The 26,178-nt window shown below is 41.8% G+C and overlaps 1 protein-coding gene across 3 annotated transcripts in view; it reads left to right on the top strand.

Annotated features, from left to right (window-relative positions):
- RTN4 (reticulon 4) overlaps positions 1-26,178 on the top strand; it is a 102,505-nt gene that overhangs the window by 44,622 nt on the left and 31,705 nt on the right. Inside the window, exon 1 of one of the 3 annotated variants that reach the window (XM_032773297.2) lies at positions 18,955-19,124. The exons of the other annotated variants lie outside the window; for them this stretch is intronic. Coding sequence (XP_032629188.1) covers positions 19,091-19,124 — 34 coding nt within the window. The 5' untranslated portion in view covers positions 18,955-19,090. Of the gene's footprint in view, positions 1-18,954; positions 19,125-26,178 lie in introns of those variants that run through there. 3 annotated transcript variants of the gene reach the window in all.

Here is a 26,178-nt window from a genome sequence, read left to right as displayed (position 1 = left end):
CCCCAGTCTTCTCCTCTCCTCTTTTTACTGGTCGTCTATTGGTACAGAGCTTTACCCTGAGCAAAGAGAACAGCTTACTTCAAAATTTTTTGGTGCTCCTTAATAAACTGGGCATCAAAAGCCCTGGAAACCAGTTTTTAATGCTTGAAGCCATGCATGTTATCTCCATGTTGCTAACCCCAAGTTTTGAGACCAAATTATCTGTCAAAGGCAGGTTGCCATAGTAACTGGGGTGGTGAGTCTCTTAATTTATGTTGTATGAGTTTATCTCAAATGCTTTGTTTCTTCACCTACAGAATTTAATCATAAATCAGATCTTAAAACTTTCTGGTTAGTTTTTCTGCAGCTGCATGTACAACTTGTAGCCATCAAAGGCACACTGATACAGCCTAAGCAATAACTTATGTCTTGCTTTTCATTGTTGTAATCAGTGGGCCTACATGTACATTAGGGATCTTAATATTCACATTATTGAAAATGCTGAGCAGTAAGAAATCCAATATTCTGTGAACATTAAAATCACTTTGTACACATACAGTTATATTAGAGATGCCCATTTCTTATTTTTAAAATGAGATGTTAGTGATCTGTACCCTAGCACAGTATTTTGCTACGTTCACATTGATTTAAAGTAGCAGAAACGTAGAGGGTAGGACTCTCAGCATTTCATGTCTCATAATTGCTGCTACAAACTATATGCCTCATTCAAATCCAGGTCAACTGTGGGATAAAATAAAATTGCTTGCCTCTGTGGTACAGAACGCTATGCTCCTTCTTGAAAAATTCTTGTGAATTATACATAAGCCTGTGATTTACTGGAAATCTGCTTCTGGCACAAGTAGTGGTCATTCTTTATAGACTTCAGTTTAGTATAAATGTGGATACACTGGAATCAGCAATCATTTCAGTGTATATATCCCTAATAATCTGAATTCTGTGAACTCTTGTTTTACTGCATGCATGATGTGCAGTTTAATTTTTATGCTTTTTGTTGGTATTCCGTGTTACCTGCACGCAGCAGACTTTAAATTCCGTAAGGGTTCTGTTTTGTGTACGTGTGTGTATACCTACCGGTACGATTACCTTATTTATCCAATCCCTACTTCAAGAGCTTACAACTTAAAATTACACAACATTCTAGAATTAAATGCAGACTTTTTCCTTCCTAAAAGTTGCTGCTGTTTCTTTTAAATAAACAAAAAGACCTTTTCTTTTCCTTTCTGGATCCTATTGCCATTTAGTGGTATTTCTATTATTACAAGGTATTCCTTTGCTGTTTTATGAAGACTTCACATCCAACACAGTTGACCTCTCTGGCATTTTTCTTGAAACTAGTTTCTCATCATTTGAACTCAGGGACTCTATCCTCTGTTTACAAAAAAGTTATTTGGAACAAGAACTTTTTAAAGCACATTGCTAATAGACTCGGACTTTAATGCCAGAAGGGACCATTTATGACCATCTAGTCTGACCTCCTGCACGTTGCAGGCCACAGAACCTTACTCACACTCTCCTGTAATAGACCCACAGCTAAGGCTACATTTTAGTCACGAGTATTTTTAGTAAAAGTCTTGGACAGGTCACAGGCAGTTAACAAAAATTCACAGCCTGTGACCTGTCCATGACTTAATATATAGCCCTGACTGACTTGTGAGGAGGGACGGCCGTAGGTGCTGGGGTGGGAGGAGTACTGTGGGTGCTCAGGGGATGCAGCACAGGGGGGAGCTGTGGGTACTGGGGGGGGGAGAGGGAGGAAGTTAGAGCAGGCTCCCTACCTGGCTCCTGGGAAGAGGCGACCCTAGCTCCACATGCTGCCTCTGCTCCAGTTCACGCCCTGGTTCTGCAGCTCCCATTGGCTGGGAACTGTGACCAATAGGAGCTGCGGGGGGGCAGTGCCTGCATGCAGGCAGAGGCAGCACATGGAGTAGGTGCTGAGGGAGGGGAATTGCTGTCGCCCTTTCAGTGAGCCCCCCCCCCCCCCCCTAAGCACTGCACTCCAACCCTGTGCCCCCTCACACCCAAATACCTGCTGCTGGGGTGTGGGGGTGGGGACCTGAGATTTCCCTGGCAGTGGCCGGTGAGCCTGGCCTGCGGGCTGCCCAAGCTGCTCAGGTGCACTGGCTGCTGCAGAAGTCATGGAAAGTCATGGAATCCATGACCTCTGTGACAAACACAGAACCTTACCCATAATCTCTGGCTGAATTACTGAAGTCCTCAAATCATAATTTAAAGACTTCAAGTCACAGAGAATCCACCATTTACACTAGTTTAAACCTGCAAGTGACCCAGGCCCCATGCTGCAGAGAAAGGCAAAAAACCCCTTAAGGCCTCCACCAATCTGACTCGGGGGAAAATTCCTTCATAATTCCAAATACAGCAGTCAGACCCTGAGCATGTGGGCAAGACGCACCAGTCAGACACCTGGGAAAGAATTCTGTGTAGTAACTCGGAGCCCTTCCAATCTAGTATCTTATCACTGGCCGCTAGAAATGTTTGCTGCTAGCAGTTGCAGATTGGCTGTGTGCTATTGTGGGCAGTCTCATCATACTCCATCAACTTATTAAGCTCAGTCCTGAAGCCAGTTATTTTACTTTTTTGTCCCCACTGTTCCCTTTGGAAGGCTGTTCCAGAACTTCTCTCCTCTGGTGGTGACAAAGCTTCATCTAATTTTGAGCCTAAGCTTGTTAATAGCTGGTTTTATAGCCATTTGTTCTTGTGGCGCTTAATTTAAATAACTCCTCTTCCTCTCTCTGATATATTTATAGACAGCAATCATATCTCCCCTCAGCCTTGTTTTGGTTAGGCTAAACAAGCCAGGCTCTTTGAGTCTCCTCTCATAAGGCAGGTTTTCCATTCCTTGGATCATCCTAGTAGCCTTTCTCTGCACCTGTTCAGTTTTCATTCATCTTAAACATGGGAGACCAGAGTTGCACACAGTGTTCCAGATGAGGTCCCACCGGTGCCTTGCCTGATGCATCCTAGGATTGTAGTAGCCTTTTTCACGGTCACATCACATTGGGAGCTCATAGTCGTCTTGTGATTAAACCAATACACCCAGGTTTTTCTCCTCCACTGTCACTTCCAACTGATATATCCCCAGCTTATAGCAAAAATTCTTGTTTTTAGTCCCTGTCACAGGGTCCGCACAGGTCTCCGCCCTCTCGAGCCTGTGCCCTGCATTGGCTGGCTCAATAAAGAGTCCCTGCACCTTCTTGGTGCTTCATCCATGTGTCTTTATTTACAGCGCAACTGTGTAGTCCCCCTTATTCCCCCTACAGCTATCCCCATTCAGACCCTTCCCAGGGTCTAACCACCATGAGGCTCCCTGCCTTTGGTGAGGAGACAGAGATGTAAGCCCTCTGTGGTGGAAAAATTAACTCCGCATTGTGTTTGAATCAGAACAGCCTGAGGCCCACTTTATTACAAGCATGCAGGGGGAGACAGCCAGCCCTAGCTGGTCTCTCTACAGAGGAACACAGAAGCTTATATAGCTTAAAACCACATTTAGTCAAACACACTTTTAATTCGTAATATCCTTTTCAACAGAAAAACAGGTCCTTATTAAGACTACAAAAGCAACAAGCTTTCCTGTTTATTATCAGGTTGTACTTTTATGGTTAAGGCTTCTAGCGATTAGTTACATTTTGCAAGACTGGCATTTTTCATTCTCTCTTTTCTCCTGCCCCTTGTACACACTTACTTGAATTAAAGTTATCTTGGTCAAAGTTTGGGCCTACTCAATTTTCCCTTACACTTCCCAGGCTAGCCTCCGGACTGAGTTTTCTCCAGGGCTTTTATAGCCCTCCTCTTCTTCAGCCTAGCTTTCTCTACTTAACTCAAGTCATTACTGTGAGTTGGCCCTAGTTAGGGCCTGCAGCTGGACTCTCTGCTGGCTGCCTGAGCCCCTGCATCTGGCTTCCCTACCAGAAAGCAGTGCTTAGCCAGTATTTGCACTATTAAATTTCATCCCATTTCTATTACTCTAGTTTTCAAGGTTGGCCAGATCTTCTTGTCTGATATTCTTGTCCTCCTCTGTATTGGCAATATCTCCCAATGTGTCATCTGCAAATTTTATTAGCACACTTCTACTTTGTGTGCCATTGTCATTAATAAAAATGAACATGCTACATTATTTTAGAGGAGGAAAAACCTCTTTCCTCCAAGATCAGGTACTGAGGTAAAAAGGCTGTAGCAGCAATTTGTATTTGTTTCCACTAATCTTAAAGCTAATGTGATATTTTCTTGAGACCTGTCAGTTTAAAGGGAAGATAGTTATAGATTGTTGGAAACTGGATGCAATTTGTTGACAAAACTACTCTTTTTACTGTTTCATGGTTTCCATGCTGTTCCATCCTCCCATCACTGTCCTGGGGGAGATTTCTCTCTTCTAGTCATTGTCTTGAATGGAGTTACTCCAGGCGATTCCATGGACCTCCTGATAGTCCATCAGGATGAACGGCAGTCTTTGGTCCCAATCCTTCCCTTGCTCGTTTTATTACTTCTGAGAGCTGTTTTTAGAGTAGGGTTAGTTCGTTCCACTTGTCCTGAACTTTAGGGGTGTTCAGCTATATGTAGCATTTGTTTAATTCTAAACACTTGGCAGATTCCTTTTGTGATTTTCCCCAATAAAGTGGTGCCCTTGGTCTGAATCAGTTTCCCTCGGGATGCCCCATGTGGTTGTTACTTGTTCAGTGAGCACCCAAGCTGTAGTTTGAGCTGTGTTACTTTGCGTAGGGATAGCCTCAGTCCAGTTAGTAAAGGGATCAGCAATCACCACACAATACTGATTACCCCTTGTTGTCCTGGGAAGGGGCCCAATAAAATCGATTTGCATTTGGGCCCATGGTCCCTCTATTCTCTGATGTCTAAGAGGTCCTTTGATTATTTTGGGATCAGCATTATTGGCTGCACATGGTAGACAATTATTTACAAACTGCTCCACATTGCTGCTCATGTGTGGCCACCAGTCGGCAGCCTGCAATCAGGTTAAGATTTTCTCTACTCCTAAGTGCCCCCCATCGTGAGCTAGGGAAATCATTTCTGTTCTTAATGCTGCAGGAACCACCCAGACTGCTTCTGGTTCCCCTTCTTTAGTTGTTAGAATTAATTCTGATTCATTCTGCCACACCTTCCACTCCCGGTGCTTTCTCTTTTTCACTAATTCTGTCAGGCTGGGAAACTGGCTTTGGAGGGTTATTAAATCTATTTGAACTGAGTCTCTTTTTCTGGCTGCTGCTGTAGGAGCTATACCTTCCCCATTTCTTGGCTGCCACAATTTTCCTCCTTTGGTCCCCCTCCCTGCTTCCTCATCTGCCCGATTTATTCCATTTTGACTCCTCATTCCCCTTCTTCTGTACTCTGACTTTTCCCAAGTGTACCATAGTGTTCCAGGCCTTCATCAATGCCCACACATATGTCATTTTGTTGGCATGAGCTATGGGTTTCCAGTCTGCAGATCTCATCCCTCTCTTTTTCCATTCCAGAACTCAATCCACTAGGGACCCAAGGACCCAGTCTGGGTCTCTGAAAATGACTACTGCCTGAGTAGTGGGGGTATTTTCGAGGGCTACTGCTATAGCCACAAATTCGGCCTCTTGGACAGAATATGGTGTACACTGTGCCCGTATGCACTTTTATAGCAGCGAAGCCCACATGCGGATGGCTGTCTTTGTAAAAACAAGAGCATCCACAACCAAACTATATCTGCTATTTCCATCATCTCACTCAGCACGACCCCTCCCTTAAAGAGAGACGGCTCCCGAGGCAGTGGCTCAGGTAACGGGCCTTTGTGCTCTTCCCCCTCTACCAGGAGGCTGTAAGGTATTGGAGACAGTACTGTTTTTTTTCCATATCTACATTTTTGCTTAACAAAGCAAGGGTCCATTTTGCCAATCGAGGGCTAGATACATGGCCATTGTTGATTTTGGCAGTGAGTACATGCTTCACTGGGGAGTGGGTTATTTTTAGTAACACGGGACAAACCCACCAGGTATTCCCAATGCTATAGTGCCCAAACGAGTGCCAAGACCTCCTTTTCACATGGGGTGAATCCGTTCTCTATCTCACTCAGGGTCTTGGAGGCATAAGCTACAGATCTGAGACCTGTTCCATGGTTCTGGCTTAGCACAGCTCCCATTCCCTTGTCTGTAGTTGCCAGTTGTAATACAAAAGGTTCTCCTACCTGGGGACATGATAGGGCTGGGGCTTGGGCCAAGGCTTGTTTTTAACTGGGCCATGGTTTCCAGCTGCTGTTGGCCCCAGTTCCATTCTGCCCCTTTCTGTAACAATTCATGCAGCGGTGCTGCTTTTTCTGAAGACCCTTCTATAAGATCTTGGGAAAAGTTAACCATGCTCAGAAAGGATCTCAGAGCGGTTATGTCTGTGGGGGCTGGGCGATTGAGAAATAATTCAACCCTCTGTTGGTCAGGGGAGTGCCCTTCTTGTCCCAGGGTTACCCCAAGATAGCGTACCTGCTGGGAGAACAGTTGGGCCTTCTTTGGGCTTACTTTAAACCCTGTTTCCTGAATCTTTTGCAGCACTCTGTCCAACACTTTTAAATTTTCCTCCTGGGTCTGTGTGCAGACCAGGATATCATCCACATAAGAAATCACACTATCCCTTTCAGGCATTCCCTCCCACATTTTTGCTACATGGGCATAGTGTGTGTTATTCCAGCCCTTGGGGACCTGGGCAAAACAATTGTTTTTCCTGAAAAGTGAAAACAAATTTTATAGTAGCTGTCCTGGTGTAAGGGGATAGGAAAAAAAAAGCATTAGCCAAATATAAAACTGAAACCCACTGGGCCCCTCCTACAATGGAAGTCATTACCTCCTGATATTTAGCCATTATGGGGGCCATAGGTGGAGTCACCTGATGGAGGTGGCAAAAATCCACAACAAGTCTCCAAGTTTTGCCATCACTCCTAAAGACGGGCCATAGGGCTGCATTGTTGGTGCTGGGCTGTTCCACTAAAACTCCTTGGCTCAAAAGCCCATCAATTGTTTCCTTTAGACTAGCTTCTGCCTCCTTTGGGTATCGATACTGCTTCTGGCGTGGAGGATCAGGGCCCGTGACTAGGAATTCTGCATCAATTTTACAACATTCTATTTTATTCTTGTTCCACATCTCCCGGTATTTCTCTGCAATTGCTAAAACTTCTGGGGGTCAAGCAGCCCATTGCAATTCCTGAGATGCCTTAAGGGCTGCTATGCGATAGGTGACCGAAATCTCCACAGGCTCCCATGGGGTGCAAGGAGGCATTTCCCACAAAACCCTGTTAGCACAATCAACCAGCACTCTCAATTCCCTCAGACCATCTATTCCTAGAATACCTTCTCCCCGCAAATCCATCAAGCCAAATTGCCCTTGACTCTTCTTCGTTCCCACACTATATGGGATTTTTTTTACAGACGAGGACAATGCTTTGTGCCTCATTACATCTGTGTAAGGTTTTGACTCCAGCCAGAGGTCCAAACAGGTGCTTATTTTGGGTACTAATTAGGGAGTAGGTGGCATCGGAGTCTATGGGTAAATTTTGTCCAAATGCCCCTCCTGCAAACTTCACATAAACCGTGAACCTCCTCCACTCGACCAGTGTTTAATTGTGCCACAATTGGGGGATCCTGGAGCTCCCGTCCTCCCTATAGGGCAGCAGTCGGTGCTGCACTGGCGCTTTTTCCTCGATGCTTGGCCAGTTCATGTTCTGCTAATTTCGCTAGGAGTTCAGCAGTAGGCAGCCAGTCTATGGTTCCCTTTTGCTCATATTTTAAAAGCTACTTCCAGATTTCCCCACACCATGGATCGGGGGTTCTGCCTCATCCCTTATGAGGTCTGTCTTCTCTTTCCTTTTACTGTGTGCTTCTTGGAGAGGCTATACAGCCACCTTATCAGGTTTTCTTTTAGGAGAGTGGATATCCTTTTGGACCTCATAGCCTGCTTTGCTCTCTTCTCAATATCTCTTGTTAGAACTGCTGCCAGATCCATACCCACTAAGGCCATACAAATTAAAGGGAGAAATCCTTGGATTAAAGCTTGTTTGAAAGGAAGGGCTGCGAAGTCTGGGTTAATGACATTTGTCAACCCAGACTGTCTCCATGCCAGTTTTTTTCTGCCTATATAACTTTCTACTCTCTCTCCGGACCGTTTCTTCTCTTGGTGAAATATAACCGTGGGGCTTTCTTCCAGGAAGAGGATATGTATTACTTCTCTCTGTTCATTTATGTGCTTCACTGTATCATCTGCTCCGGGGGGTGGCGCATCTGGATATCATAAGGGGGCCCTGCAAAATCCTTGGGGGACATACACTCCCTGCATATAGCTGACCACATCAGCTGGAGTGAATACAGCCATGCCAGATACTCTTACCATCCACCCCAAGGCTGTGCTCCTATTCAGCGGGCCAACTGATTTATCTACTGCCCTAACCTGGTCAGGGGTAAAGGGTCTAGTCTCCAGCCGCTCCTCTGTTCCTCCCTGACCTCCCAGAGGTCCCCTTTATCTGACAGAGGTATTGACTGTGGGGGCCATTGGAGGAGGTCTTTGCAACTCTTCAAGTGATTCCTGTAGGGGACTATGCGGAGACTGCCCGATGGGATCTAGGATGAACTCACCAGGATCCTTCAGCTCATAATTGCAGTAAGGGAGTTATGCATTGGGATCCTTCTCTGATTCTATGTCTTCCTCCCAACTACAGTTCCCTCAGATCCCTGCCATGATCCCCCTCTGCCCTCCCAGCTGAGCCTTGATAGCACAAATCAATCTCAGGCATTCTCCATGGGCTGTCTGGCTTCTGCTTTGTGAATCCTGATAAAATTCAGGAGGGTCTGATCAGAAAAAGTCAAGTAAAAAAGAGTCCCAGTCAATTACATCATGTAATGGCAGACAACTAAAAGGAGACAAATTCTTAAAGTGCTCATATACCAGTGCTAGAAGTCTAAATAATAAAATGGGTCAATGAGAGTTCCTTGTATTAAATGAGGATATTGATATAATAGGCATCATAGACTCTTGGTGAAATGAGGATAATCAATGGGATACAGTAATACCAGGGCACAAAATATATCTGAAGGACAGAACATGTCATGCTGGTGGGAGAGTGGCATTATACGTGAAAGAAAGCATAGAATCAAATGAAGTAAAAATCATAAATGAATCAAACTGTACCAAAGAATCTCTATGGATAGAAATTCCATGGTCTAATAAGAAGAATATAGCAGTAGGGACATATTACCGACCACCTGACCAGGATGGTGATAGTGACTGTGGAATGCACAGGGAGATTAGAGAGGCTATTAAAATAAAAAACTCAGTAATAATAATGGAGGATTTCAATTATCCCCATATTAAGTGGGTACATGTAACATCAGGATGGGATGCGGAGATAAAGTTTCTTGACGTCTTAAATGACTGCTTCTTGGAGCAATTGGTCCTGGAACCCACCAGAGGAGAGGCAATTCTTGATCTAGTCCTAAATGGAGCAGAGGATCTGGTCCAAGAGGTGAATATAACTGCACTGCTTGGTAATAGTGACCATAATATAATTAAATTTAACATCCCTGTGGCAGGAAAAATACCACAGTGGACCAACGCTGTAGCATTTAATTTCAGACACAGGAACTACACAAAAATGAGGAGGTTTGTTAAACAGAAATTAAAGGGTGCAGTGCGAAAAGTAAAATCTCTGAAAGCTGCATGGAAACTTTTTAAAGACACTATAACAGAGGCTCCACTTAAGTATACCCGAAATTAAAAAACAGAGGGAAGCAAAAAAGAGCCACCATAGCTAAACAACAAAGTGAAAGAAGCAGTGAGAGGCAAAAGGGCATACTTTAAAAAGTGGAAGTTAAATCCTAGTGAGGAAAATAGAAAGGAGCATAAACACTGGCAAATGAAGTGTAAAAATACAATTAGGAAGGCCAAAAAAGAATTTGAGGAACAGTTAGCCAAAGACTCAAAAAGTAATATCAGGTTTTTTTTTCAAGTACATCAGAAGCAGGAAGCCTGCTAAACAACCAGTGGGGGCCACTGAACGATCGAGGTGCTAAAGGAGCTCTCAAGGACGATAAGCCACTGCGGAGAAACTAAATTTATTCTTTGCATCGGTCTTCATGGCTGAGGATGTGAGAGAGATTCCCAAACCTGAGCCATTCTTTTTAGGTGACAGATCTGAGGAACTGTCTCAGATTGAGGTATCATTAGAAGAGGTTTTGGAACAAATTGATAAATTAAACAGCAATAAGTCACCAGGACCAGCTGTCAGAGGGGTAGCCGTGTTAGTCTGGATCTGTAAAAAGTAACAGAGTCCTGTGGCACCTTGTAGACTAACAGAAGTATCAGAGCATGAGCTTTGGTGGGTGAATACCCACTTCTGCGTCTGATGAAGTGGGTATTCACCAACGAAAGCTTATGCTGCAATACGTCTGTTAGTATGTAAGGTGCCACAGGACTCTGTGTCACTTTTTATAGGACCAGATGTTATTCACCCAAGAGTTCTGAAGGAACTCAAATGTAAAATTGCAGAACTACTAACAGTAGTCTGTAACCTATCATTTAAATCAGCTTCTGTATACCAGATGACTGGAGGACTGCTAACATGACACCAATTTTTAAAAAGGGCTCTAGAGGTGATCCTGGCAATTACAGGCCTCTAAGCCTGACTTCAGTACTGGGCAAACTGTTTGAAACTATAATAAAGAAGAATATTGTCAAACATTTAGATGAACATAATTTGTTGAGGAAGATGGTTTTAGTAAAGGGAAATCATGCCTCACCAATCTACTAGAATTTTTTGAGGGGATCATCAAGCATCTGGACCAAGGGGATACAGTGGATATAGTGTACTTAGATTTTTCAGATAGCCTTTGACAAGGTCCCTCACCAAAGACTCTTTCGCAAAGTATGCTGCCACTGGATAAGAGAGAAGGTGCTCTCATGGATTGGTAACTGGTTAAAAGATAGGAAACAAAGAGTAGGAATAAATGGTCAGTTTTCAGAAAGAGAGAGAGAGGTAAATAGTGGTGTCCCCATGGTGTCCATTCTGGGACCAGTCCTGTTCAACATATTCATAAATGATCTGGAAAAGGGTAAACAGTGAGGTAGCAGAATTTGCAGATGATAGAAAATTACTAAAGGTAGTTAAGACCGAGGCAGCCTGCAAAGAGCTATAAAAGGCTCTCTCAAAACTGGGTGACTGGGCAGCAAAATGGCAGATGACATTTCATGTTGATAAATGCAAAGTAATGCACGTTGGAAAGCATAATCCCAACTATCCATATAAAATGATGGGGTCTAAATTAGCTGTTACCACTCATGAAAGAGACCTTGGAATCATTGTGGATAGTTCTCTGAAAACATCCACTCAGTGTGCAGCGGTAGTCAGAAAAGCAAACAGACTGGTGGGAATAATTAAGAAAAGGATAGGTAATAAGTGAAAATACCATGTTGTCTCTATATAAATTCATGGTATGTCCACATCTTGAATACTGTGTGCAGATGTGCTTGCCCCATCTCAAGATATATTGGAATTGGAAAAGTTTCAGAAAATGGCAACAAAAAGGATTAGGGGCATGGAACTGCTTCCGTATGAGGAGAGATTAATAAGACTGGGACTTTTCAGGTTGGAAAAGAAATGGCTAAGGGGAGATATGATTGAGGTCTAAAATCATGACTGTTGTAGAGAAAGTAGATAAGGAAGTGTTGTTTACTACTTCTCATAACACAAGAACTCGGGGTCACCAAATGAAATTAATAGGCAGACGGTTTAAAACAAATAAAAGGAAGTATTTCTTCACACAACACACGGTCAACCTGTGGAATTCCTTGCCAGAGCATGTTGTGAAGTCCAAGTCCATAACAAGGTTCAAAAAAGAACTAGATAAATTCATGGAGGATAGGTCCATCAATAGCTGTTAGCCAAGGATGGTGACCCTAGCCTCTGTTTGCCAGAAGCTGGGAATGAGCGACACCGGATGGATCACTTGATGATTACATGTTCTGTTCATTCCCTCTGGGGCACCTGGCACTGGCCACTATTGGAAGGCAGGATACTGGGCTGGATGGGCCCTTGGTCTGACCTAGTAGGGCCATTCTTATGGCCTTTAAAAGGGCTGTGACTGCAACTTTGGTCTCTGTGGTCTGCTGTATCAACTCAGAAACTTCCTCCTGGAGCTTGCCACTGACCCTCTCACTGTCACACACCTGCTTCTGCATTCCTACAATCTGTGCTGCTTGTGTCAGACGTAGCTCTGAGAGCATCAGATTCTGCCTTCAAATTAATCACTTCGCTTTCCTTTTCAGCTCTGATTCTTTCCAATTTCTGCACCTGGTCTTTTAGCCAATCTATCTCTGATCCAGTGTTGTCACAACTATCCACAACTCCTGCAAAACAGCCTTTTTCTTTGCTCTAACATTCAGTACTCTCTACCTTCCTGCACTAACCCAGATAACCCATTGCTTGTGGAGCTGCAGGATGTGTCTGGGGCCAGTGAAGGCACCGGGCTTCCAGAGTCCATTACCCCCATACTCTTGTACAAAATCTGTCAATCTGTTTTCCAACATCATTTTCAACTGTTCTTCCTTTCCAGTTGTTTCCCTGTCTCTGGACATAACTTCCTCTACTGGAGCAGGCGATCAGCCTGAGTTCAGAGTCCCAGTAGTGGAATGTATCTGTAAATTAACTCATGAACTCCGACACGGTAACTTGTAGGGAGCGACCCCACCCCCACTGTCTTTTACCTCCTATTGCAGTGTACAAACCACAAACTATTTGTACCATCCGTCTCCTTCCTCTCTACCGTCCTCGGTGAGGCCTTCAAATTCTGTTACCTGGGGTTCTTTCAACCCAAAGCTCTTGGTAACTTTTACTCTTTGCAAGGTGGTGTCAGGAAATAAATCAGGGGAGACAAGGCCATCTGACAGAGAGATAGCTGGCACAAACAGGACAACACGAGAGCTTACACTTAAAGCTAAACTTTACTTAGTCTCAAGCACTTACGTCTGCAACAGGTTAGTAAAACACCCCCAGCCCTCAGTAATTACCAAAGCTGAGCGTGGCTCTCGAGTGGCACAGCAGCAGCTTTCTGGTGGGGACCACAAGAAGCGTCCAGAGGGAGAATTCCTGAAGAAACCCTCCCGAAGAGTCCAGCTAACTCAAACTTTTCCCCCTAATTTATACATTAGTAATACAATGACATGTCACTTAAAGAAAACTTGTTAAGCAAGCAGTTTCAAAGGTCAAGCAACAGGTTTCCTTGTGGTCATCGATTAAACAGGTGTGTTTTTTCCAGAATTTGCACGCCTTGAGGCCCTGTCCTACACATTCCTGAGGGCACATGGACAAACTTCCTGTTCTTCTAAAATTCATGTATCAGCAATTTCAACACAATTCTTATCAGGAAGGGTGCGGAGTCAAGCTGACCTTTCTGTGGCACCCGAAACTCCCACCCCTTCTGTCTTGGTTATGCTAAGGCTGCTGCATGGCCATTTTACGGCCTGCTGACTTGGTTGCTTTTAGCAATAAGCAATAGCGGGTTCAGGCAGTTTATTGGTTTGCCAAAATCTCCCTGTACAGTTCTCACTTTCAGAAACTCAAGTAAGTAACAATTACATTGATAGGAATATCTGTAGATGAGGAGTTTGGTGCCACCTATTGTTTATTAATGAAAATGGTAATTTAGCATATATTTTTCACCTAGCACAGTACTGCACAAAGGCGTGACAAACTCCTAAGCAGAGCAGTTCAATAGGATATTGTCAAATAGCTTTGTTTTTCTTTCTTTATCTGAAATGCTCTTAGAAGTTAGGAAATGAAAAGCCCATTACATTTCTTGATCCTCTTCCATTTCCCAAACTTCATTCACCCTCCATGTGGTTGAATAATACCTGCTCTTACTTGCATAGTTTTATGAAAAATACTTGTACACCAGTAGTGTTTCCCTTAAATGATGTTATTGTTTTTAATTTTTTTAATCTTTCTGTGCTCCTGTGCCACAAACACACAACGTACAAAGGCATTGAATGTCATAAATGTCAGTTGAAAGTCAGTGGGAGATGTGGGTTTTTTGCACTTCTGGAAATCAGACCACTTATTTAGGTTCCTAACTTAAGCACGAGTTTCTGAAAATGTTAGGGTTTAATTTCCAGGTAAGAATTTCAGAGCTTTTGTAGGTTTGTGTGAGTGTCTTGTTTGTGAACTTAAACCTGGCCAGGTGTATGTGGATGTAGTTCAGACTAAATGCTGCCAGCATACCAGTACTTCAGTCTCCATTATATTGGTCCATACGAAGTAAAACTTAATTTGCAGACAAAGTCAAAGTACTAAACAGCAATCCAAAAAGGCTGTTGAACTGTTCCAAATGCACTCTGATTCTGTGTTAAAAATCATGAAACATCTGTTTTTACATAATGAGAGCACTAGTATGATACTTGGCTTCCTACAAGTCTGTAACTAAAAACCAGCTCATTTTATGTAAAGCTCAAAGCAAGACAAACAACTAAATGTTACTTTATATCAGCATTATCCAGTTACTCATCTCCAGTGATTTCAAATACTGAAATCTGTAGCACAGTCCGCACAGTCAAACATAAAGAGCAGACCTGCACCTAAGTACATCACTGAAAGAAAGCTAACCCTGAAGAGGCTTCAAAATTGCTTTGAGAAATACATTTTTACATTGTCTATCCTGATAAAAATTTTCCTGCTCTAAGTGCTGTTCAGTTTGTTATTATCTTGCCTCTACTCTGGCTGAAAGGTAAAAGGACGCTTTTCAGTTAAGATGAAGAAGCAGAAGTGTTTCCCATTGAAACTGTTCTGAGTGTACAAATCTGCAGAATTTCCTTATGGATGGAAAACTTTTTGTGAATTTTAATTATGAAATGAGACCAATAGTAGTGCCTATTACTTAGCATTATACAGTCATTCTGTGGTAGTTCACTTCAATCTGCATCACCTCTGCTATTCTGCTCTTTGGTCTCTCCTGAGCAGCAGCTTCCCCTTATGCTGGCTTTTGTGACAAATAGTCTTGTAATTTTAGACAGTTTAATTAAGGACTTAATTTAGATAACCAAACACATTTTGGATCTCAGTTGTTCAGAGGCAGAAGGCTAGACCACTGCCTGGTCTTTAAGTCTCTTTATTAATAAACATTCTATAGTTGCAGGATTATTGAGAAGCTGTGGAGTTTTTGGTAATGTATACATTAACATTTGGATTTTCATAAGCACTGAGTGTTGGTCTAACTCTGTTTCCAGAGAAGTCAGTGGGCATTTTACATTTAACTACAGTGAGAGCAGTGTTAGACCAATGCAGAATGCTTTGTAAAAATCCTACCCTAAATTATGGCAAAAGAAACCCATAAGAACTGTAGAACTGTTCTAGTATAGAATTGCCACTTTAATTCTAGCAGCTGTAGGTGAGCTAGTCAGTAGCTTATGACTCAGAAGCTTCATGGCAGCTTGGGAGCAATTTTCAAAGAATGCAGTTATGTGTAATAGGAGAACCTGTTGTGAATCTCAAAGTTTCATCTGTTTTAGATGTGTAGTACTTGAGGCCATTACTTTATAATTTGCTTGTTGACTGAGTATCTGTCTTTGTTTTATTTAATTCTTGATGCTGAAATATACTTTAACATTAATATTTAATAGCCATCTATCATTCCATAATAAAAATTCAAGTGTTAAGATCCATTTTGCAGAATGGATTCCATATGGGAAGTATGTGTGTGGAGGAGTGGGGAGAGCTGTCTGAAATTAGTAATTACTGAGGGGCATAGATTTGACTGTACAGAGTATTTAGACAAAATAACTGCAAAGAGAAGGAGGAATAAATATTGTACATGTAGAGTATAAAGGAAAAGATCTGAGTATACGGGTAGGGAGGTGAGAAAGGTCTATCCAGGACGCTAATGAAGCAATAGTGACTTCTAGAGCACCTCGTATGCTCTTTGTATCGTGTGTGTATTAAAACACAAGGAACGAGAGAAAAGGGGACAGATTTTAATTGAACACTTACAAGAATTTTACCGCTGTCTACAAGAGATACCTACAGCATCAGGATTGTTTGTTAATTTTAAATGACTAATAAAGTTTATATCTGTTCTAAATTACTGTAGGTGAGAAGAGTAAGTGTCAGCAGCAGAAAATAAATAATTGTATGGACACTAAAGTGAGTACAGCTTTAGCATGCTTAAGAGTTTAAATAATTTAAATAATAATAGTAGTACCTAGCTCTTACATAGCAGTAACAACAAAAAATTATATCTAGCTTCAGAAAGCAAGAATGTAGGAATTACCTCCTTTCAGGTTAAAAAGATAGTTGGTCTAGAACTCTGATAACAGCAAAATCTGGGTGCTGGTTGTTGACTAGTGTTGCTGAGTGCTGAAGAGAAGCTGTTGCACAACCATGCGTGTCAGGCTTAATAAGGGGTCAGTTTTGGGTGGTTTTTAATGGAGTTCATCTTAAGTGAAAGGAAAACAGGAGAAGATGGTGAAGCTTATTTTGGTAGTAACCAGCCTATCTTCAGTTACAGTTTGATTTACTGTATTTATAGCCAAATTACTCTTATTTTAGAAAGTTTTAAGTGCCATAAAATCTAGAGATAAGATCCGAGGAAATGTATATTGCTGTGAATATAAAGATTATGGTAATTTTAAAGTGAATAAAATTTAGATGTCTGTTATGCCTATTAAGTCTAAAACTACAGATGCAAACCTAAAGTTTAGAGGCATTTTATTCGTAGTAACTGAGTGCAAATCAGTGTAAAGTCATGTCTAGGACTACTTTGAGTAGCTTTCTGATAAGCTTGGTCTGTGCAAGATAACATTTTACTATATGAGAGATTTACACATTCTGCACAGGAAGCTGAATATTAAGATGCAAATCACTAATTTAGCACTAGCCGCAAGAGCACACTTTGATACAATTTTATGAACTTCTTTTTCTGGTTTGTTTTTATAATATGACACATCAAGTCTTGGCTGTGTTTCTAGACAGCATTGGGGAACTTTTTGTCATGCTCAGTATTGATAAACCAAGTACTCAGAAATCATAACTCAGGTGCAAAAAACCATGAAATTTAAAAAATATTTGGGATTTTTCTGGATGTTGAGCCTTCAGGTTTTATGTGTCATGTTTTCAAGCTTTTCTAACCCTAATGGATGTGGAGAAACTTACTCATTTTGAAAATTCAGATTTGTGATTCCTGGATTGGAGGCTTTAAGAATAACTCAAAATATGCTAAAATCATGAGCATCTCTGCATGCTGGTAAAATAACTGGCCGCAAGATTGTTTATATGTGGTCAGAAAAAACTTTTTACACTAATACTTCTGGGGAATTCTGCACCGCAGAATTCATGTGCCCCGCAGAATTTTTTTTCTCCACAGAAAAGTCCTGCAGTTACATTTTTTTGCCCACTATGGGCTGCTGTGGCGCCATAAGAGTAAGCAGCTGCTTCTGCCCAGCAGCAGCCCCAGCTGTGGATAGGGAATAGAAGAGGCCAGGTTAGGAGGCACAGGATATGGGGGAAGGGACAGTGTGGGGCACATGGGGCTGCTGGAGGGTCACAGGCTAGGTTCAGAAGGGCTGGGGGTGGGACAGACTGGGGCAGGGGCTGAATGAGAGATGGAGTGCAGGAACACATCGGGGGGGCTGAGTGCAGGTGCAGCACCGTATGGGGACGGGGGAGGGACACATGCTAGAGGGGGTGGCTGAGCGGGGGTGCAGGGGCACATGGGGGGAGGGCAGATGTGCCTGACTGAATAAAAGAGGCTAGGTGTCAGCCAGGGTCTGCATGGGGGAGGCTCCCTAACAATCCTAACCTTAGTCACAACCTTAACCCTCTTTCTTCTCCCTCCCCCGCCTCCCAAAAAACTCTGTTCCATACTTCTCCAGCCCACACCCAACAACCCTTCTAGTTCACACCCAGGCTCGTTCCTGGCAATTATTTCTCTCCCCCTCAGCTCCTCCGTTACCTCTGACTCTCCCAAGCCTTTGCACTGCTTCTGAGAGGAGTGGGAAATATAGTTCTTTATTGTAGTTTAAATGAATTATTAGTCAAAGTTCTGTATTAATATGCCTAGCAAGGAATCTATTTGTCAAAAAATATTTCCTATATCTTTTATGTTATCCGTATTGTTATAGACATACTTGGTGACAGGTATTTTGAAATGAATCACCAAAATAATGGAAACTGGTATTGTTTTTTTTGACAAATAAAATATGCAGAATTTTGCAGAATATTTATTTTTGGGGGGACAGAATTCCCCCAGGAGTAAATAAGGTGTGAATAAAGAATGAGTTAAGGATTAAGGCTATTGGAAGGTATTTCTGGTATTGAGATTTCCTTCAGTCTCTTTTTGAGCTTTTAACTACTTCATTAGAGGTGTAGACAGAATGATAAAACACTTTGTATTTCCTACTTTCCGAAGGAAAATGAAATCTATAGTTGACAACAATATTAAGGTTATAAATATAACAAGATGACTGCAGTTTTTATACAAGCTGTGTCAGAAACCTGCATAGGTGTGGGGAAGAGAGAGACAGATTTTGTAGAAACTTTCACTTTTCCATTTTTTCATAAACGCAAACCATTTTGAGTTTGTCTGGTGAAGTCTTGCTCTGAGCATGAATTTTATAACCTCTAGCAATGTGACAAAAAAGCAAGATTGAGGTAGTTTAGCTTTGTTGCAAAAGCCTCTGTGTAATGTTGTGGTATTGATACATTTCAAGTTTAGCCCAGCTGCTTTGAAGAAAAGCTGATTTCCTTTGTACTGGAGATTCCTTTCCCTACCTCCCCCACTCCCTTTGTTCTGTGTGATACTAGCAGCAAGAAAATGGTTGCAACACTAAGGAGATTTAACTGAAGAATTAGTGCTGGAATATTAGTAGCTTAGTTACAGATTGCACTGCGTCAGTCTGCCTCACACCCAGAAGACAGTCATGTGACTTAAGTCCTGCTGCAGTTGTGCAGCAGACAAGACTGCAGACCTCTGTGGAAACTGATGTTTCATATTTCAGACTAGATTTCTCCAATTGTAACTATTCTATTGGTATGCATAATTGATAATCACAGCTGGAGGGTAGATCGTGAGGAGAGATGGACAGTCAGCTGAGCAGTTGGAAAGATAAGGGTATTTGCTGTTTAATATTTTTATTAAGCTAAACATGCTGTGGTTTTTTTTTTCAGTAAATGAGACTTGTAGCATACATATTTTTAAAGTTGTAAGACGTGGTGAAGTATGTAAAAATGCTAAATGTCTAGAGTAAAAAGAATAAATGATGACCTATACAAAGTAACAAAAATTATTTAAAAAAGAAAAATAGCTTCTATAACATACTGCAGATATCTTAGCTGGATAGATTTTTGCAGTCCTACATAGCATAGCACAGAATAGCTTGGTTCAGTGTGTACTGCACAAATGTCAATGCAGCCCTGATTTAGCGAGTATGTTGCTTTCAGAGTTTTTAAGTCCTGTTAATTGTTAATGCAATCAATTTGTTAATGTAATGAGGTTAAGTGTATCTGTGTGAAGTGTAATCTATGCTGTGTGGGTCTCAGGATATTAGAGAGACAAGGTGGGTGAGGTAATACCTTTTATTCACAAGCGTTCAAGCTTACACAGAGTTGAACATATTGTCTAGCTTAAGTAATTAACTCACATTTCAAGGGACTGTGACAGGTTCGGTCACAGAGACCCCCTTTGGACTGTCACCTGATGTGCTGGAATTACCTCTGAGCCTGTTTTCCACTGCCAGCTTGGGACTCCAGAACCGTGCCTTGTTGAGCCAGACACGCTAGCCTGCTGCAACACAGACCCAGACCTGGTCCATGCCCCCAAATCTGCAGACTTAAACCAAAAACTGCTCAGCAAATCACCTATCTCCAGCATATGGATGCCCAGCTCTCAATGGGATCCAAACCCCAAATAAATCTGTTTTACTCTGTATAAAGCTTATTCAGGTTAAACTCATAAATTGTCCGCCCTCTATAACTGATATAGAGAGATGCACAGCTGTTCGCTCTCCCAGATATTAATCACTTACTCTGGGTTAATTAATAAACAAAAGTGATTTTATTAAGTATAAAAAGTAGGATTTAAGTGGTTTCAAATAATAGACAGAACAAAGTACAGTAACTCCTCACTTAACGTAATAGTTATGTTCCTGAACAATGCAACTTTAAGCGAAAGATGTTAGGTGAATCCAATTTCCCCGTAAGAATTAATGTAAATGAGGTTAGGTTAGGTTCCAGGAAAATTTTTTTCAACAGACAAAAGAGACTCTCTCTATATACACACACACACACACACACGTATAAGTTTTGAATTGTTTGTTTAATACTGGTACACAACGATGATGATTGAGAAGCTTGGTTGAGGTGGAGGAGTAAGAGGGTGGGATATTTCCATTACTGATAAATGATGAATGAGCAATTGGCTGAGCCCTCAAGGGTTAACTCTCTCTCTGCACAAGGCAGCAGGAATGGAGGGAGATATGCGCATTTCTCTTAAGTACACTGCTTTAATTAGATCAGCTTGCTGAGAGGCAGCTGCTGCAAGCTCCCTCATTCTTGAATCCTGGTCTGTCCCCCCTGCTTTATGGAAGATGGCGTAAGCGGGGTGCAGGAGCAAGGGAGAGGGGGACACCCTGACATTAGCCCTCCTCTTCCTTCCCTCCGCCCCACACAGCAAGCAGGAATCTTGGGGAGCAGCACATGGCAGTGGGAGGAGGGACACAGCTGAACTGCAGGCAGCTGCTGCACAGGGAACTTAGGGGAGCGGGGAGCTGTAATACTTCATATTTCTAGCTTCAGATACAAGAATGATACATTCATACAAATAGGATGAACACACTCAGTAGATTATAAGCTTTGTAATGATACCTTACAAGAGATTTTTTGCATCAAGCATATTCCAGTTACATTATATTCACATTCATAAGCATATTTCCATAAACGTATGGAGTGCAATGTCACAGGGACCATTCAAGGTGACATGGCCTATTAACACCTGTCCAGTCATATAGGTGAAAGGGGAAAAAAACTGGAGGAGGGGGGAGTTAAATGTGTTATAGACTATTGTAATAAGCCATAAATCCAATATCTCTGTCCAGTCCATGTTTTTAGTGTCTAGCAAAGTTAAGAATTTAAGTTCTCAGGCTTGTCTTTTAAGGGTGATGTGCAGGTTTCCTTTGAGGATGAAGACTGAGAGGTTAGATTAAAAAGTGATATGGTATTTTTGTTTATCATTTTTCTGTGTGAGTTCATGCAAGAGCATAGTGATTGTCTAGTTTCACCCACACAGTTGTTGTTTGGGCATTTAGTTCACTGTATGAGGTGCACCACATGTGATAGGCATGTGTAGGACCTGTGGATCTCGAGAATTATGTTGTGGGGGATGTTGATGATCACAGAAATTTCACAGTGTTGTAACTGTAGGGGTCCTGACCCAAAAAGGAGTTGTGTGTGGGGTCACAAGGTTATTATTGGGGGCGGGGGATGGGGTTGCGGTAGTGCTGCCCATAACATCGCCGCTAGCAGCAGCACAGAAGTAAGAATGGCATAGTATGGTATTGCCACCTTTACTTCTGTGCTGCTGTCTGCAGACCTGGGCCCTGAGTCAGCAGTCACCACTCCTCAGCCACCCAGTTCTGAAGGCAGCGCAGAAGAGAGGATGGCAATACTTGGACCCCTGCCCTAAAATAACCTTGTGACACCTCCCCCCACCCGCAATTTGAGAAACACTGGTCTCCCCTGTGAAATATGTATAGTATAGGGTAAAAGCACGCAAAAGACGAGATTCACAGGGGAAGACCAGATTTCATGGTCCGTGATGTGTTTTTCATGGCTGTTAATTTGGTAGGGCCCTATGCATAGTTGTCTGTAGGGTTCCATCACTGGAGCAGATCATGGTGTCCAGGAAGTTGGTACTAGTGTGGAAGTGTTCTAGAGAGAGCTTAATGGATGGATGTGATGGTTGTTGAAATTGTGATGGAAATCTGTTTAGGTCCTCTGTCCAGAGGATGAAAATATCGTTGATGTATCTCAGATATATAATTGGTTTCATGGTGCATTTGTCCAGCAATTCTTCTTCAAGAAGGCCCATGAAGAGGTTGACATATTGGGAAGCTATCCTAGCACCCATGTAATTTAGTCATTTAATGAGTACTAGGGGGAAGCACAGTACAGCAGACGCTCTCTTTTTATAGTCTATTTATATTGTACGCTTAAAAACATTGATCGTTTACAATCTCTCTTACTGGATCACAAATAGTTGTTTTTATGACTAAATTTCAGAATTTGCCAACATAATCTACAATAGTTTTAGATAAATAAGTAGTTAGGCTTAAAATAGTGTGACCTTTGTCAGTAACCACCAATCTGCGATCACCCTTCTGAATCTCTCTGAATCATTTAGAAGAATTTAAGTCCTATTTGTATGTGTGAGCTTTAGATTTTATCCTGTTGATAAGCTTTTTAGATCTACAAACTCAAAGAAATAACTTCTTAAGGTTGATACTGGTACGTCCAAATTTGACTATTTTTATAACTGGCTTTCCAAGTTCATATGGGTTTTGGATTGTTCCCCCTCCCTCCCAATATATGCCAGCTGCTTCACACCCATGAGGTACCCTACAATAACCACCTATGCATACATGTGTGGATAAGGGAGGAAAAAACCTTCAGTCAGGTCATAACTTCCTGTTTTTAAGCCTTTTATTAGAGGTTCAAAATGTTTAAAGCATGGAAAATCCTTACTAGTATCATTTGCAATGTTTAGGTTATATAGTAAACAGTATTACCAACTTCTTGGGCTGTATGGAGTGCCACTGACCACGAACTTCCCATGCACCATCTGTAGCAAAATGTGCACATCTAGAATTGGCTTGTATAGTCATCAGAGGGCACACCATGAGACCAACAATAGATGATCTGCACAGATTTGTCATCATTGGATCGATGGACTACCAAGATTGCCAACCTCAAGCATTCAAAACTCCATGTGTCAGGCCAAAAAAAAAAAAAAGAGACTTACTTAAAAAATTGTTGTTTTTTTCATTTGCCTTCAAATTTTTGAGTCTTTAGGGTACTCCCAGGCCATGTTTTCAAGTTTTTCCCATGATTGCGGAGAAACTTACCTTTTCCCCTCCCCTGACCTCTTTTTCTAAATGAATGCTGAGACTTGCGTGTAATCATTCCAGAATATGAGGCTCTAAGAAAAACACCAAATATCACAAGACTTGCACAGTGACCTTTTCCTCTCCTCACCCCTAAATAGTCAAACTGGTGCAATCCACTACTACAGTAGTGTGGACACCGTTATAGCACTATGTCTTATTTCCCTTCCTGTAAGCACAAGCTACATCAGTATAAGCACTTGTATGTAACTGCATCCACACTGGGGAAGTTGTACTGCTTTAATTATACTGGTATAATAATTTTTGTGTAAAACAAAACCAAAACTCCATACTCACAAATTTGTGTTTTTTCTTTTAGATGTCATTTATTTACATAACATTTCAAACTGTACATTTTCAGCACAGTCTCCTTACATGGCCTTGAGGGGAGGTCTCAGTGTAGCACAAGCAGGTCTGAACCTGGGCAGAGGGGCATGGTCCTTTCAGGCCTCCCAGGAACAGTTCTTTAGCTCCTTGTATCATAGCTGTTCTATTCAGATTTGAACCTTAGCGTTCATAAACTGAGAAGCTAGCATGAACCCTCTAAGCTTAATTACCAGCTTAGATCTGATAGCCTGTCACCACCCAGGAATTCCAGTGCCTGGTAGGTACACTCTGGTCCCCCCCAAACCTTCCCTGGGGACCCCAAGAACCCAAATCCCTTGGATTCCTAAAACAAGGAGAAATAAACCATTTCCCTTCCTGCTCTTTACTTCCTCCCAGATTTTCCCGCCCTGGGTATACTAGGAGATTTCCCTGCTTCAATCCCTTGAAACACAAAACCGAGAGGACAATTTACCTTCCCCCTCCTTCTTTTCCCCCCTCCCAGTCTTTCCCTGAGAGAGACAGCAATCTTGGCACAGAGATTCCTATCGCCTTGCCATAACTAGAAAAAGAGAAGTCAGCAAGTTTTAAAAAAAGAAAGAAAAACACATAAACATAGTCTCTGCATCAAGTTGACAAATACAGCGTCAATTACTTAAAAAGAAAAATATGAATAAACAGTCTTATTCAAAAAGATATCCAATTTAAAACATTCCAGCAACTACACACATGTAAATACAAAAAAACCCCCAATAACAGCCTATTGTTTTTTCTACCTTTGTACTTACAACTTTGAAACTGAAGATTAGAAGCTTGAAGATAGAAAAAGATCCCCTCTCATAGCTGAGAGCCAGACAAAGACACAGAGCCAAACATTCCCTCCCCTGAGCTTTTAAAAATCCGGTTTCCTGATTGGTCCTCTGGTCAGGTGTTTGGTTCCTTTTGTTAACCCTTTTCAGGTAAAAGAAACATTAACCCTTAGCTATCTGTTTATGACACATTGCTATGGATGGCACAGCTGATGCAGTAGTTCAGCTTCAGATAGAGCTTGGCCAGCATGTCCAAATCAAATTAGGGAGACAAAGTGAGTTGAGAAAAGCAGGTTGAGAAATCACTTCCATTTTACTCTGCTTTTTCAACTATACGTCCTGTGTCATTGCTTTTAAGTCTCCACCCAAGGACTGAGTAAGTTCTTGAAACCTGTTAGTGCTGTTCATGATAAAGTTTGCTACAGGAGATGGAGATACCTCTCTTTAAAGGGGACATATGTTTCTATCCTGCTTTCCTCTAGTATTCAGGCTCTGCTAATCTGCAAAATATGCAGTGAAGTCCAAAAACTGGTTAGACCAGTAGTCTGGTCCCAAAATAAATATATCTTTTGACATACCCACCTGCGTTTTTTGGGGGGTTTTTTTGAGTGGGGGTTTTTTAAGCTTATTTGATCTTTCAAGACAAACTGAAAACTAGAGAACATTTAGAAGCTTCATTGTACCTGGGATTTTCAGTTTAAACCAGAACATGCTAGCAAAACTCTGCTGAATTTAGGGCAGGTCTGGTCAGTTTGTGTACTGCAATAATCCTGTGGGTTTACAAGGCAACATAGGTATAGCAGTGATTTAGTTACATCTGCATAGTTTATTTAGGTAAATTTGCCTACCTGCATCCACACTAGTGGGTTGTACTGTTATAATATCTCACTTTCTAAACAGGTGGGATTACCCTGGTACAAAAACTGAGAGCATACCAGTCCTTAAAGTTGTCTGAGGACTAAGTAATTGTTATTGAAATATTGGGTTTACTTAGCTGAGAGCCAATAATAGCCTGATAGAGATAAGGAAAAACTGTTCTATTTTGTAGAAGAAAGGAGAGCCTGTATTTTGTACAAAGATTTTGTTTTATACAAATTCTATAAATTTTTTATATATATTTAGATAAAGATTTTTGCGTGTTAACGTTTGATTGGTAGTTGTTAAATTTTACACTTTGTTATTTGTTTAGTAAAAACTGGTTTGAAGCAAGTTTTTTTTGCTTTGAGGCAGAAGAAAAAAGAGAGTTTAAAAGTTTAGGCTACTGTGTCCAGGAGGCTTCTGCCCCCACCTACTGGCTGCTTGTAAGCTATTAAGGGGGGCCAGCAGTAGCTTTTACATAATGAATATTCATATGCTGAAATTTTTTTTAATCATTTCCCATAATCAGTCTTGTCTCTTATAAAACTCTCTAAAAGTATTGCTAGGATGAGCAAAAAAGGTGGAAAAACACCTTTCTGCCCTCTATCTCTATACCACATGAAAATTGATTTTTTGGCTTAACATTTTACTGAAAACCAGAGTCCTTATTTTAACAAGCTACATGATGGAAAATAAAAAGTGAATCTTAAAATGTTAATTTTTGAATGATTTGCTCAGGATGCTTAAGGCTTTGGGATGCTTTTAAGGCTTTGTTTGTACATAGAATGGTTGGATTGGGAGGAACCTCGAGCGGTCATCTAGTCCAGTCCCCTGCACTCATGGCAAGATTAAGTATTATCTAGAACGGAGATGGCCAAACTTACTGACCTTTTGAGCTGCATACGACAATCTTCAGAAGTTTGAGAGTTGGCGTGCCCCTGCCAGGGCTCAGGGCTTCAGCACTTTGGGGAAGGGGTTGTTGGGACTTCAGCCCTGCAGGAGGTGCCTGCCGGGGCTC

The sequence above is a fragment of the Chelonoidis abingdonii genome, chromosome 3 (assembly GCF_003597395.2).
Source record: "Chelonoidis abingdonii isolate Lonesome George chromosome 3, CheloAbing_2.0, whole genome shotgun sequence".
Classification (NCBI taxonomy): Eukaryota; Metazoa; Chordata; order Testudines; family Testudinidae; genus Chelonoidis; species Chelonoidis abingdonii.
The sequence above is the reverse complement of the archived record's forward strand: the minus strand, read 5'-3'. Positions and strand labels throughout refer to the sequence as shown.